At 43.9% G+C, this 15,814-nt stretch overlaps 1 protein-coding gene across 3 annotated transcripts in view; it reads right to left on the minus strand.

Moving 5' to 3' along the window:
• The window catches only part of LOC139264732 (zinc finger and BTB domain-containing protein 47-like), a 229,795-nt gene that overhangs the window by 5,892 nt on the left and 208,089 nt on the right, over positions 1-15,814 (minus strand). For all 3 annotated transcript variants that reach the window (XM_070881732.1, XM_070881733.1, XM_070881731.1), the window contains exon 5: positions 13,255-13,399. In XM_070881732.1, the coding sequence (XP_070737833.1) occupies positions 13,255-13,399 (145 nt within the window). The remainder of the gene's footprint in view (positions 1-13,254; positions 13,400-15,814) is intronic.

Raw genomic sequence — 15,814 nt, forward strand, 5'->3', positions numbered from 1 at the left:
TTGAATAAATTTAAGACAGAGATAGATAGCAAGTGATCAGGAAGGCCAATGGTATCTTGGCCTTTATTGCAAAAGGGATGGAGTATAAAAGCAGGGAAGTCTTACTACAGCTATATAAGGTATTGGTGAGGCCACACCTGGAATACTGCGTGCAGTTTTGGTTTCCATATTTACGAAAGGATATACTTGCTTTGGAGGCAGTTCAGAGAAGGTTCACTAGGTTGATTCCGGCGATGAGGGGGTTGACTTATGGAGGAAAGGTTGAATAGATTGGGCCTCTACTCATTGGAATTCAGAAGAATGAGAGGAGATTTTAATCGAAACATATAAGATTATGAGGGGGCTTGACAAGGTGGATGCAGAGAGGATGTTTCTACTGATGGGGGAGACTAGAACTTGAGGGCACGATCTTAGAATAAGAGGCCGCCCATTTAAAACTGAGATGAGGAGAAATTTCTTCTCCCAAAGGGTTGTAAATCTGTAGAATTCGCTGCCTCAGAGCTGTGGATGCTGGGACATTGGATAAATTTAAGACAGAAATTGACAGTTTCTTAAACGATAAGGGGTTATGGGGTGCGGACGAGGAAGAGCTGAGTCCATGATCAGATCAGCCACGATCTTATTGAATGGCGGAGCAGGCTCGAGGGGCCGTATGGCCTACTCCTGTTCCTATTTCTTATATTCTAATGTTCCCTGGACATAAGAATATAAGAACATATGAAAGAGTTCCTTTTTGCGTCCCTAATTGTTTTTTTGACTTCTCTCCTAGTCCCTTCATATTCTCCTTTATCATGTTATAAGAACATAAGAAATAGGAGCAGGAGTAGGCCATTTGACTCCTCGAGCCTGCTCCGCCATTCAATAAGATCATGGCTAATCTGATCCTGGCCTCAACTCCACTTCCTCGCCCGCTCCCCATAACCCTTCTCTCCCTTACCGTTCAAAAATCTGTCTATCTCCACCTTATATATATTCAATGACCCAGCATCCACAGCGCTCTCTCAGAATTCCAAAGATTCACAACCCTCAGAGAACAAATTCCTCCTCATCTCAGTTTTAAATGGGCGACCCCTTATTCTGAAACTATGCCCTCTAGTTCTAGATTCCCCCACGAGGGGAAACATCCTCTCTGCATCTACCCTGTCAAGCCCCCTCAGAATCTTACACGTTTCAATGAGATCACCTCATAGTCTTCTAAACTCCAATGAGTACAGGCTCAACCCTTTTTCATATGAGGAATCTACCTTGTGAACCTTCTCTGAACTGCCTCCAATTCAAGTATATCCCTCCTTAAATAAGGAGACCAAAACTGTATGCAGTACTCCAGGTGTGGTCTTACCAACACTCTGTACAGTTGTAGCAGTACCTACATGCTAACTTTGTGTTTCATGTACAAGGACCCCCAGATCCCTCTGTACCGCAGCATGATGTAATCTCTCCTCATTTAAATAATAATTTGTGTTTTTATTTTTCCTACCAAAGTGGATAGTCTCACATTTTCCCACATTATACTTCATTTGCCAAATTTTTGCCCACTCATTTAGCCAATCTATATCCCTTTGTAGATTCTTTGCGTCCTCCTCACAACTTGCTTTCCCACCTGTTCACCCCTACTGTCCATGTAATTTATGTATACCCCTTTCCTTATTTCAATTTTTCTCTTATGGCTTTATTCATCCCTGGTGTCTCATTAATGTTTAGCTTGTTCTTGTTTATTAGCGGAATATATTTTCCTGGGCTCTGTTGAACACATTTTTAAATGTTTCCCATTGCTATTCTACATCATTATTGGCCAATATTGTTGTCCATTTTATTTTCCTAAGTGCTATTCTCAGTCCCTCAAAATCAGCTTTACTCCAAACTATTAACCTTTGTCTTTGTCATACTTATGCCCTTCTCAATTATCTTAAAGCATATTATATTATGATCTCTATTGCCTATTGTCTAAAATTAAAAAGGCAGGGGGTGGGAATCTATGCAGAGAGGTAGAGGCAAGTAAAAAGGGGGCAGAAGCAAAAGGTAGGAAGGAGAAAAGCAAGAGTGGAGGGCAGAGAAATCAAGGGCAAAAATCAAAAAGGGCTACATTACAACATAAAGGACAAAGAGTGTTAAAAAAAACAAGCCTGAAGGCTTTGAGTCTCAATGCGAGGAGCATTCGTAATAAAGTGGATGAATTGACTGCGCAGATAGCTGTTAATGTAATTGATGGTATGATGTAATTGGGATTACGGAGACATGGCTCCAAGGTAACCAAGGCTGGGAACTCAACATCCAGGGGTATTCAATATTCAGGAAGGACAGACAGGAAGGAAAAGGAGGTGGGGTAGCGTTACTGGTTAAAGAGGAGATTAACGCAATAGTAAGGAAGGACTTTAGCGTGGATGATGGGTAGAGCTGCAAAACACCAAAGGGCAGAAAACATTAGTGGGAGTTGTGTACAGATCACCAAACAGTAGTAGGAAGGTTGGGGATGGCATCAAACAGGAAATTAGGGAATCGTACAATAAGCGTACAGCAGTTATCATGGGTGACTTTAATCTGCATATTGATTGGGCTGACCAAACGGGTAGCAATACTGTGGAGGAAGATTTCCTGGAATGTATAGGGATGGTTTTCTTGACCAATATGTCAAAGAACCAACTAGAGAGCAGGCCATCCTAGACTGGGTCTTGTGTAACGAGAGAGGATTAATTAGCAATCTGGTCAGACGGGGCCCCTTGTGGAAGCGTGACCATTATATGGTAGAATTTTTCATTAAGATGGAGAGTGACACAGTTAATTGAGAGACTAGGGTCCTCAATTTAAAGAAAGGAAACTTCGACGGTATGAGACGTGAATTGGCTAGGATAGACTGGAGAATGATACTTAAAGGGTTGATGGTGGATAGGCAATGGCAGACATTTCAATATTACATGGATGAACTACAACAATTGTGCATCCCTGTGTGGCGTAAGAATAAAAAAGGGAAGGTGGCTTAACCCTGGCTAACAAGGGAAATTAGGAAAAGTGTTAAATCCAAGGAAGAGGCATATATATTGACCAGAAAAAGCTGCAAACCTGAGGACTGGGAGAAATTTAGAATTCAGCAGATGAGGACAAAGGGTTTAATTAGGAGAGGGAAAATAGAGTATGAGAGAAAGCTTGCAGGGAACATAAAAGCTGACTGCAAAAGCTTCTATAGATATTGTGAAGAGAAAAAGATTAGTGAAGACTAATGTAGTTCCCTTGCACTCAGAATCAGGGGAATTCATAATGGGGAACAAGGAAATGGCAGACCAATTGGACAAATACTTTGGTTTTGTCTTCACTAAGGAAGACACGAATAACCTCCCGAAAATACTAGGGGACTGAGGGTCTAGCGAGAAGGGGGACTGAGGGAAATCCTTATTAGTCAGGAAATAGTGTTAGGGAAATTGAAGGGACTGAAGGCCGATAAATTCCCAGGGCCTGATAGTCCGCATCCCAGAGTATGTCATGAAGTGGCCCTAGAAATAGTGGATGCATTGGTAGTCATTTTCCAACATTCTATAGACTCTGGTTCAATTCCCAAGGATTGGAGGGTAGCTAATGTAACCCCACTTTTTAAAAAAAGGAGGGAGAGAGAAAACAGGGAACAGGTTAGCCTGACATCGATAGTGGGGAAAATGTTGGAATCAATTATTAAAGATGTAATAACAGCGCATTTGGAAAGCAGTGACAGGATCAGTCCAAGCCAGTATGGATTTATGAAAGGGAGATCATGCTTGACAAATCTTCTAGAATTTTTTGAGGGTATAACTAGTAGAGTGGATAAGGAAGATGTGGTGTATTTGGACTTTCAAAAGGCTTTTGACAAGGTGCCACACAAGAGATTAGCGTGCAAAATTAAGGCACATGGTATTGGGGGTAATGTATTGACGTGGATAGAGAACTGGTTGGCAGACAAGAAGCAAAGAGTGGGAATAAATGGGTCCTTTTCAGAATGGTAGGCAGTGACTAGTGGGGTGCCGCAGGGTTCAGTGCTGGGACCCCAGCTATTTACAATATACATTAACGATTTAGACAAAGGAATGTAATATGAATGCAATATCTCCAAGTTTGCAGATGACACTAAGCTGGGTGGCAGCGTGAGCTGCGAGGAAGATGCTGGGAGGCTGCAGGGGGACTTGGACAGGTTAGGTGAATGGGCAAATGCATGGCAGATGCAGTATAATGTGGATAAGTGTGAGGTTATCCACTTTGGTTGCAAAAACACGAAGGCAGATTATTATCTGAATGATGACAGATTAGTAAAAGGGGAGGTGCAACGAGACCTGGGTGTCATGGTACATCAGTCACTGAAGGTAGGCATGCAGGTACAGCAGGCAGTAAAGAAGGCAAATGGCATGCTGGCCTTCATAGCGAGGGGATTTGAGTATAGGAGCAGGGAGGTCTTACTGCAGTTGTACAGGGCTTTGGTGAGACCATACCTTGAGTATTGTGTACAGTTTTGGTCTCCTAATCTGAGGAAGGACATTCTTGCTATTGAGGAAGTGTAGTGAAGGTTCACCAGACTGATTCACGGGATGGCAGGACTGATGTATGAAGAAAGACTGAATCGACTAGGCTTATATGCACTGGAATTTAGAAGAATGAGAGGGGATCTCATAGAAACATATAAAATTCTGTCAGGATTGAACAGGTTAGATGCAGGAAGAATGTTCCCGATGTTGGGGAAGTCCAGAACCAGGGGTCACAGTCTAAAGATAAGGGGTAAAGCCATTTAGGACTGAGATGAGGAGAAACTTCTTCACTCAGAGAATTGTGAACCTGTGGAATTCTCTACCACAGAAAGTTGTTGAGGCCAATTCGTTAGATATATTCAAAAGGGAGCTAGATGTGGCCCTTACAGCTAAAGGGATCAAGGGGTATGGAGAGAAAGCAGGAATGGGGTACTGAAGTTGCATGATCAGCCATGATCATATTGAATGGCGGTGCTGGCTCGAAGGGCCAAATGTCCTACTCCTGCACCTATTTTCTATGTTTCTATGTTCCCTTATCTGCTCTGGTTCATTCCCCATTACTAAAACCAATAGCGAATCCTTCCTGGTTGGGCTTTTTATATGTTGGGTTAGAAAGAAGTCCTGCATACATTGTAGGAACTTCATTTCCTTATCCCTTTTATCTACCTCCTTTGTCTAATTAATATCTGGGTAGTTGAAATCCCCCATGATTATTATTCTATGTTTTTTCACTCATTTCCCTAATTTGGTTGCATATTTCTTCCTCCACCTCCCTTCCACTAGTAGTTGGTCTGTAGTCAACACCTATTAGTGTGATTAATCCTTTATTATCTTTTATCTCTATCCACATGGATTCTATTTGTCTTTCTGATAGCTGCGTCACATTTTTCTACTGCCATTATGTTATCCCATATGTACAGCTTCTCCACCTCCCCTTTCCCCCCTCTCTATCTTTTCTAAATCGGTTATACCCTGTAATGTTTAATTCCAGTCCTGATTCTTCTGTAGCCATGTCTCAGTAATCCCTACTATGTCTAGTTCCTCAACGCCTCTAACTCCCCTGTTTTATTACAGACACTGTGTGCATTGCTGTACAGAGTTAACATATTTTTAATAACAGTTTCTCTCACTTTATTTTTAACCATCTTTTTAAACTCCTGTTCGATAACCCTATTTATTCCCTGAGCATCAATGTCCTCCCTTACTTTAATCTTTCCTATGCTCTCCTTTCCTGCTTTGTTTATATTTAGGTTTGTTTCTTTTCTTGCAGATCCCTCTCCACATCTTATTGTTTAAAGCCTTTGTCACCTCTCTATTTACCCTTTCCGCTAGGACACGGGTCCCATCCCGGTTTACATGGAGCCCGTCCCATCAGTACAGCTCCTTCCTGTCCCAGTACCGGTACCGGTACCAGTGACCCTCCTTCCCACACCAGTCCTGTAGCCATGCGTTAATTCTCCTGATCTGACTGTTTCTATGCCAATTTGCACGTGGCTCGGACAATAATCCAGAGATTATTTCCTTCGAGGTCCTGCTTTTTAAATTTAGCTCCTAACTCCTGATACTCCCTTAGCAGGATCTCCTCCCTGCTCTTGCCCAAGTCATTTGTTCCGACGTGGACCACGACAAACTGGATTTACCCTCTCCCTTTCCAAATTCCTCTTCAGCCCCAACAAGATATCCCTTACCCTGGCAACACAGTTATTAATTATAGAATCATCGAACCATTTGGCCCATCATGCAAATACCAGCTCTCTGAAAGAGCTACCAATTAGTCCCACTTCCTTGCTCGTTCCCCACAGCCCTGCATATTTTTCTTGTTCCAAGTATTTGTTCAATTCCATTTAGAAAGTTACTACTGAATCTGCTTCCACCACCCTTTTCAGGCAGTGGATTCCAGATCATTACAACTCGCTGCTCAAAAACAAATTTGCTCATCTCCCCCTCTGGTTCTTTAAGCGATTACCTTAAATCTGTGTCCTCTGGTGACTGACCCTTCTACCGCTGGAAACAGTTTCTCCTTATTTACTCCATCAAAACCCTTCATGATTTTGAACACCTCTATAAAATCCTCCCTTAACCTTCTCTGGCCCAAGTAGAACAACTCCAGTTTCTCAGGTTTCTCCACATAACTGAAGTGCTGCAGCATTTTTCTTTAAAAAAAAAATAATTTTCTAATCATTTCTCTCAGGAAATAGATCGGAAAACTAGCCTCTGGCTTCAACGGGCAGCTTAACATCTGGTATTTAAAGAATATAAACTTGCAGCAGCAACTCATTAATGCAAGCTTCCACCACAGCCACTTCATCTCAGCAAAACAGAGCTATAACATCGTACTTCTATACAATTTTTAAAAAAAAACGCCATCCAAGTGCTCAGTCTTCATAACAGAACCTCGACAGTGCGTGTCTACTGGCTGTTCAGCAATGGGCAGCATCACAGCCTGCGAGTGTCCCATTCTCAGCAGACATCCATATTTTCCAGCATAGGTGGGAGCAAAGCCCCACCAGATCCCCAATGCAACTCTGGCTGAGATCAGTTGATGCGGGACATAGAAACATAGAAAATAGGTGCAGGAGTAGTCATTCATCCCTTCGAGCCTGCACCACCATTCAATAAGATCATGGCTGGTCGTTCACCTTGGTACCCCATTCCTGCTTTGTCTCCATACCCCTTTATCCCTTTAGTCGTAAGGGCCATATCTAACTCCCTCTTGAATATATCTAACGAATTGGCCTCAACAACTCTCTGTGGTAGAGAATTCCACAGGTTCACAATTCTCTGAGTGAAGAAGTTTCTCGTCATCTCAGTCCTAAATGGCTTTACCCCTTATCCTTAAGACTGTGACCCCTGGTTCTGGACTTCCCCAACATCGGGAACATTCTTCCTGCATCTAACTTGACCAGTCCCGTCAGAATCTTATATGGTTCTATGAGATCCCCTCTCATCCTTCTAAACTCCAGTAAATAGAGGCCCAGTTGATGCAGTCTCTCCTCATATGTCAGTCCTGCCATCCCGGGAATCAGTCGGGTGAATCTTCACTGCACTCCCTCAATAGCAAGAACGTCCTTCCTCACATTAGGAGACCAAAACTGAACACAATATTCCAGGGGAGGCCTCACCAAGGCCCTGTACAACTGCAGTAAGACCTCCCTGCTCCTATACTCAAATCCCCTAGCTATGAAAGCCAACATACCATTTGCCTTCTTCACTGCCTGCTGTACCTGCATGCCAACTTTCAATGACTGATGAACCACGACACCCAGGTCTCGTTGCATCTCCCCTTTTCCTAAACTGCCGCCATTCAGCTAATATTCTGCCTTCGTGTTTTTGCCACCAAAGTGGATAACCTCACATTTATTCACATTATACTGCATCTACCATGTGTTTGCCCACTCACCTAACCTGACCAAGTCACCCTGCAGCCTCTTAGCATCCTCCTCACAGCTCACACCGTTACCCAGCTTAGTGTCATCTGCAAACTTGGAGATATTATATTCAATTCCTTCATCTAAATCATTGATGTATATTGTAAAGAGCTGGGGTCCCAGCACTGAGCCCTGTGGCACCCGACTAGTCACTGCCTGCCATTCTGAAAAGGACCCGTTTATCCCTACTCTCTGCTTCCTGTCTGCCAACCAGTTCTCTACCCACGTCAGTACATTACCCCCAATACCATGTGCTTTAATTTTGCACACCAATCCATTGTGTGGGATCTTGTCAAAAGCCTTTTGAAAGTCCAAATACACCACATCCACTGGTTCTCCCTGGGGATGGACTGGTGCGACTGTCCTAGTACAACAGTGGGCTGTGTATTTACCCACTAAGCCACCAGAGAAGGAAAGAACTTGCATTTGTACATTTCACAACCTCAGGACATCCCAAAGCGCTTTACAGCCAATTAAGTATTTTTGACGTGTAGTCACTGTTGTAATGGAGGAAACGCGGCAGCCAATTTGCACGCAGTAATCTCCCACAAACAACAATGAGAAAATGACCAGAAAATCTGCTTTTTAAAAAAAGTGATGTTGGTTGAGGGATAAATATTTGTCAGTACACCAGGGAAAACTCACCTGCTCTTCTTTGAAATAGTGCCAGATGATCTTTTACGTCCACCTGAGAGAGCAGACGGGGAGGTGGGAATGCAACTTTACATTGGTGAATTCAAAAAGGGCAAACGTGGCATTTGCCGGAACAATTTGTCTGTTGTTCCGGCAAATAAGATGGCAGGTGTTAGCGCAGGCTTTTCAGCACAGCAGTCGTGGTCACCGCATTGATAGGAAAGTCAGAAACCAACTCCAAACAAACCAAATGGTCACAAACACAATCCCAAAATAAGATACGTGCAGCCAAAAATAGTGAGGAACTCATCAACCAATGAATCACTAAACTAGATTATCTGGTCATTGTCTTATTGCTGTGTGTGGGATCTTGCTGTGTGCAAATTGGCTGCCACGTTTTCCTACATTATAATGGTGACTACATTTCAAATAGTACTTAATTGGTTGTGAAGTGCTTTGGGATGTCCTGAAAGGCGCTGTATATAAATGCAAATCTTTCGTTCTCTTCCTTTATCTCTTCATTGGACTTTGCATTAATTATTCATTCCTCTCCCCATTTTACTTTGCCCCACTGGAGAGAGGAGGTGGCAGGCGAGCTGCCGTGAGCAAGTCTCTGTTAGTGGAGCTCTGTAGCCAACTGCGCAGTACCGTGTGAATGGGACTGTGGTTCTCGTATTGGACTGTTTTTAGAGTGGAAGCAAATCTTCCTCGATTCTGAGCGATTGCCTATGATGATGATGACCGTGTGAGTACAGGCAGAGATCACTCACTCACTGGTACATCCCCGCTTGGCAGAATCGAGTATTCGCTGCATGCGACTTAAGAACCTAAGAAATTGGAGCAGGAGCAAGCCATTGAGCCTCCTCAGGCCTGCTCCGCCTTTCAATATCATGGCTGATCTTCTACCTCAATTCCACTTTCCTGCACTATCCCCATATCCCTTAATATCCAAAAATCTATCGATCTCTGTCTTGAATATGCTCAACGACTGAGTCTCCACAGCCCTCTGGGGTAGAGAATTCCAAAGATTCAAGTGAAGAAGTTTCTCCTCATCTCAGTCCTAAATGGCCGACCCCTTATTTTCAGACTGTGACCCCCTGGTTCTAGACTCCCCAGCCAGAGGAAACAACCTCCCTGCATCCACCCTGTCAAGCCCTGTAAGAATTTTGTATGTTTCAATGAGATCACCTCACATTCTTCTAAATTCTAGAGAATATAGGCCTAGTCCACTCAATCTCTCCTCATGGGAGAATCCCCTCATCCTAGGAATCAGTCTGGTGAACCTTCGCTGTACTCCCTCTATGGCAAGTATATGCTTCCTTAGGTAAGGAGATCAAAACTATACACAATACTCCAGGTGTAGTCTCACCAGGGCCCTATATAATTGCAGTAAGACATCTTTACTCTTGTATTCAAATCCTCTTGTAATAAAGGCCAATTTTTAAGGCAAAACCACACCCAACCATTTGAGGACATGAAACTCAAATTTGAATTTATGGATTGGATGGAGAATCAATAATACTCTGATTCTACTGCCAATCATCAGCCGAATTTTTCTTTGTATGATAAGATTTTGATTTATGCACAGAATCACAGGCAGCAAACCTCTTGCCCGAAACAAGCTTCGCTGCAAGACATGTTACAAATATACAGCAAATGAAACAGAACAGGCAGCTGAAACATATGGGTGGAGACGCTCTGCTGAGTTGTGATCAGGGATTTCTACCCAAAGACATTAACCTGTGTTTTCTCTCATCAGATTCTCTGCACTTTTATCCAGACACCAACGCGGAAGTAGCATGGGGTACGGGGACAGATGCAATACAATGCCTCCGTCACACTCTAACTGGATACATGGCAGCAACCCAGGGACTACAATTGGCCTCAGTGCTCTTGAGCTAGGAGAATGGGAAAGAAAATGCAGAAGGGGGTTCACTCCTAACTATTACCGGAAAACACACTTTTATGGAGGACAGCATTAGGTCGGCCTGTGACGACTTGCAAGGCTGAATAGCCTGCTAATGCGGACTGTCTAGTCTGACGCGTAATGAGTGGCCGCTCGGACAAGGTAACAGAATGACAAGCGCTTGTGGAACTGCACCCAACAGGAGAAGGAAAGAAGATTTGGAGACCGAAAGGATATTCTTTCTCTTCATGCTGATGTATTTCTACAGCACTTTACATGAAAAAAATACAGTATCATTTTACAGAACTCCTGGTACAGACACATGACTGTTAAAAGCATCAGGCTGAGCCAAACACCCAATTTCCCCAAGCGTAGCTTTATGTACTCAGTATGGTTCACATCATCAGTATATTGAATTACCATCTAAAAGGTCCTGTAACACACATTAGAGCCAAGGACAGATACCCTCACCGGCCCGAGGTCAAGCAACCAGCTGGTTTGCCCTTTTGATTTGTAAACACAAAGTTATGGCCAATTTCAACAACGGTGTCACGTTTTCACTGAGTTTTTGAATGAACGATCAAACACCAATGGCTTACTTGATTGACCACTAGCGTCGGAAATGCAGTAATCCAGCAATCACCAGACCTGGTCAATGGCCTGATATAACCGCATCGAGACTTATGCATCCCCAAACAGGAATTGTGGTGAGGGAGAAGGGAAAAAAGTGGTAAAAGTTTGGTGATTCTCAGACTGGCTGGCAGCAGCTTAGTGGGCTGTCACTGTGACCACTGTTATTTTGTCTCCCTGTATATAAATAATCTGGATGGATAACAGATTTTGCTGCTGATATCTAATTAAAGAGCAGCAGCAAGATAGCAGGAAGAATGCAGGAGGTTATGCATTTATATAGCACTTTTCACAACCTCAGGACTCCACAAAGTGCTTCACAGGCAGCAAAGTACTTTTGAAGTTTAATCCCTTTTTGTAATGTAGGAAATTAACAGCCAATTAACAGCTTGCAAGATCCCAAACAACAATGAGATAAATGACCAGATAATCTGCTTTCGTGATATGGTTGAGAGATCAATATTGTCCATGTGCAAACTCCCCTGCTCTTTGAACAGTGCCATGTAAATTTTAGGTCCACCTGAGAAGGCAGGTGGGCCTCCGTTTAATGTCTCATCTGAAAGACGTCACCTCTGACAGTGCGCCACTCTTTCAGTTCTGGGAGTGTCAGACTAGTTTGCGAAGTCTCTGGAGTGGGGCTTGAACTCTCAATCTTCTGACTCTGACTAAAGGAAGACAAGATGACCAAGAGAATGGGCAAATATGTGGTAAATGCAGTTTAACACAGAGGTAATACATTTTGAGAAGAAGAAAAATAGAAATATACCTTAATGGTAAATTTCTGATTTTGGACAAATAGTTGAAGGGGAAAAAATTGCAGGGCTATTGGGAAAGAGATGGGTATGTGACGAATTGGATAGCTCTTTCAAACAGGCGGCACAGGGATGATGGGCCGAATGGCCTCATTCTGTGCTGCATGTATGATTCTATAATACAGGGAAGGAGCAAAGTGATTTAGGTACCTAGAGGCAAAAATCCTCAAGTTAGGTGGACAGTCTAAAAAAAAAGTCACTTTAAAGGGAAAAAGGATTTTGGAGTGTATATAAACAAAGAGATCGTGATGACTTCAAAACGATGGTTAACACACCTCTGGAATACTCTTTACTTGTCCCATTACCATCCCCTTTTGTGATTTAATCTCCCCTGCCTTCCACCCTATCACAAACCTACCCCCTTTGATCTTTCCTCCCCTTACCCTGCCTCTGTACTTGCTTAAAACCTGGTACATTTCTAACATCTTCCAATTCTGATGAAAGGTCATTGACCTGAAATGTTAACTTTGTTGCTCTCTCCACAGATGCTGCCCGAGTATTTCCAGCATTTTCTGTTCTTAATTTCTGAAATACTCTATGTAGTTTTCAGCTCCTTGCTATTGGAAGGAATAGTTGCAGAGAGCATGTAAAGCAGATTTACTAGGAAAATCCCAGGGTTAAGAGGGCTAAGCTACAAGGAAAGGATAGGGAAACTAGTGTTGTAATCACTTGAACTGCGAAGGTATTTGATGGAGGTGTTTAAAATGATACAAGTAGACAACAGTCTCAGAATAAGTGGTCGGCCATTTAGGACTGAGATGAGGAGAAATTTCTTCACTCAGAGGGTGGTGAATTTTTGGAATTCACTACCCCAGAGGGCTGTGGAGGCTCAGTCGTTGAGTGTATTCAAGGCAGAGATCGATAAATTTTTGGATACTAAGGGAATCATGGGGATAGTGCAGGAAAGTGGAGTTGAGGTAGAAAATCAGCCATGATCTTATTGAATGGCGGAGCAGGCTCGAGGGGCCAAATGACCTACTCCTGCTCCTATTTCAATGGCGTCCTCCTGTACTAAAGTAATGCACTCACCAATGGACAACTGGATAAAGGTACATCCTGGCATAGTACTGAGCCACAGACCAGGAGGAGGACTTGAGAAGTGGGGAAAGGGGACACACAGACACAAAAATGGGAGTTGGGGTGGAGGGCAAATCAAAGGAACTGGCAAAACATTCATTTATTAATTTGGAACGAAAAAAACATTCAAATGGTTGCACTTATCTTTCCCTCCCCCCTCCACAAAATCTGGTGCAGGTACATTACGACTATCCTCAGAGGACAGAAAGGTTAAATTGTCCCCTTTGAGTTTTGAACACTGAACAAGACAGCCATTTGATTGACAAAGTAAAAAAAAAAGTCCGTACCAGTGTGCGTCTTCATATGTTCATCGAAATACTGCTTCATGTTAAAATCCTTGCCGCACCATTGGCACATGAACTGCTTGTGTCCGATGTGGATGCTCATATGGGAGCGCAATTGATACTTGTACTGGAATCTTTCATTGCAGTTCTAATGATCGGAGACACAAGTGTAAAAAGGCAGGATTAGTGTGGTTCCTTGCAGTAAATGCAGAGGCATCAATGTATACCCCAGCACCGATTCAGGGATTTTAATTTTTTTCCCAAGAAACGGTAACTAAATCTGAAGACTTCCAAACCTTCAGGGCTGCTGACCAAGGGCCGTGCGGCTCTTTGTCGGTCGGCGCGGACACGATGGGCCAAAATGGCCTCCTTCTGCGCTGTAAATTTCTATGTTTCTATGTACCAGCAGGAAGCGACTGGGCGCATGGTTCTGAACCATGACCCCTCCACATCCCTTGTTCCCCCACCCCCACCCCAGAGATCATGTTATCAATGGAAACGGCAGCATAGTGGTTATGTTACTGAACTAGTCATCCAGAGGCCTGGACTAATGATCCGGAGACATGAGTTCAAATCCCACCGCGGCAGCTGGGGAATTTAAATTCAATTAAATAAATCTGGAATAGAAAGCTAGTGTCGGTAATGGTGACCATGAAACTACCGGATTGTCATAAAAACCCATCTGGTTCACTAATGTCCTTTGGGGAAGGAATTCTGCCGTCCTTACCCAGTCTGGCCTATATGTGACTCCAGACCCACAGCAATGTGGTTGACTTCTAATTGCCCTCTGAAATGGCCTAGCAAGCCACACAGTTGTACTCAAGAAGGTGGCTCACCACCACCTTCTCGAGGACAATAAATGCCAGCCTTGCCGGACGTTCACATCCTGTGAGTGAATTTTTTTTTTAAAAAGGGGGGAAGATATGGGGAGGTGTGAAATTCCGAGGCTCAAATGGTTGCTTTTCTGCATCCATTAACAGCTGCACAAACCCGAAAAAAAGTGCTGGGCACGAGCACAAATCAGTGAACGGCAACTGATAATGACGCCAAAGTACAATTGTGCCATCAGCATCCTGCCAGTCAGACATTACTGCATGGATTTTCATTCTCTTCTCTCCGCTCTGCCTGGCCCAAGCTATTGCAAAGATCAGAAGTAGAAGTAGAACAAGCCAAACTACGTCAGATACGAGCAAAGATCCAGACACACTTTGATTATAGGAAGCTGATGCTAACATTATACATGGCTAAGACATTGAGACGATAGAATAACCTTGCCACTGGAAGCTCCAAGCTGGTGTTTTACACCTAATCTTCCATTAGCTCATTGCCAATGTGAACACAGCTGTTCCGTAATTGGAAAGGAAGGTTTTGATGACAGGATAAAAAAGGCTAATTCAGTCTCGGAGGTCACCCCAGAAAATCTGCAATATACTTAACATAAGGCACCCAAAATGTGCAAGCTAATCAGAAAATCCTTCTAGTAAAGTGTGACTGGAGGATGAGGAGTCCCAGCATGTTGGTACAACACATCAGGGAGCAAGGCTGGGGTGTGTCAGAGTGTCTGTCAGAGTGAGAGTGAGCGCGTGTGTGTGTATATGTGGAGAAAACATTGGGACCAGCATCAGTTGCCCTGCTATCATCATCATAGGCAGTGCTTCAAAATCGAGGAAGACTTGCTCCCGCTCTAAAAGTGAGTTCTCAGGTGACTGTACAGTCCAATATGGGAATTACACAGTCTCTGTCACAGGTGGGACAGATAATGGTTGAAGGAAAGGGTGGGTGGGGAGTCTGGTTTGCCGCACGCTCCTTCTGCTGCCTGGGCTTGATTTCTGCATGCTCTCGGCGACGAGACTCAAGGTGCTCAGTGCCCTCCCGGATGCTCTTCCTCCACTTAAGGCGGTCTTTGGCCAGGGACTCCCAGGTGTCAGTGGGGATGTTGCACTTTATCAAGGAGGCTTTGAGGGTGTCCTTGAAACGTTTCCTCTGCCCACCTAGGGCTCACTTGCTGTGTGGGAGTTCCAAGTAAAGCCCTGCTGCGGGGAGGTGCTGAGCTGCAGACAGGTGCCTACACACACTGAGTGAGCAGGTCGGAGGGAGATGCCAATAGAGGCTTGGGAGCAGCAGCCTACAGGCACGTAGACCATTCAACAACTATCTGTCCCACCTGTGACAGAGACTGTAATTCCCGTATTGGACTGTTCAGTCACCCGAGAACTCACTTTGAGTGGAAGTAAGTTTTCCTCAATTTCGAGGGACTGCTTATGATGACCTTTATGTTTAGACCTGCTCAGTGCTGCATACCAAGCATACTTGTCCCGTCACCAACTGCTTAATGTAGGCATTTGTGAAAGCTTTGGCAAAGATTGTTTCACACACGAGACTGATGTGGGGGTGCCAACTCCCGCAGCACCCCCATCCCCCCCAACCTCGGGAACTCAGTGACAGGTTGGTGTAAATTGAAGTCCTCCTTCCCCTCACCCCTTGCTACAAATCCAACTCGAAACTTGGTCCTGAATCTCTCAGCTGGGTTGGAGGAAGCCCTTCCTTTGCACTACCTCAGAAT

Source organism: Pristiophorus japonicus, chromosome 5 (genome assembly GCF_044704955.1).
Source record: "Pristiophorus japonicus isolate sPriJap1 chromosome 5, sPriJap1.hap1, whole genome shotgun sequence".
NCBI lineage: Eukaryota > Metazoa > Chordata > Chondrichthyes > Pristiophoridae > Pristiophorus > Pristiophorus japonicus.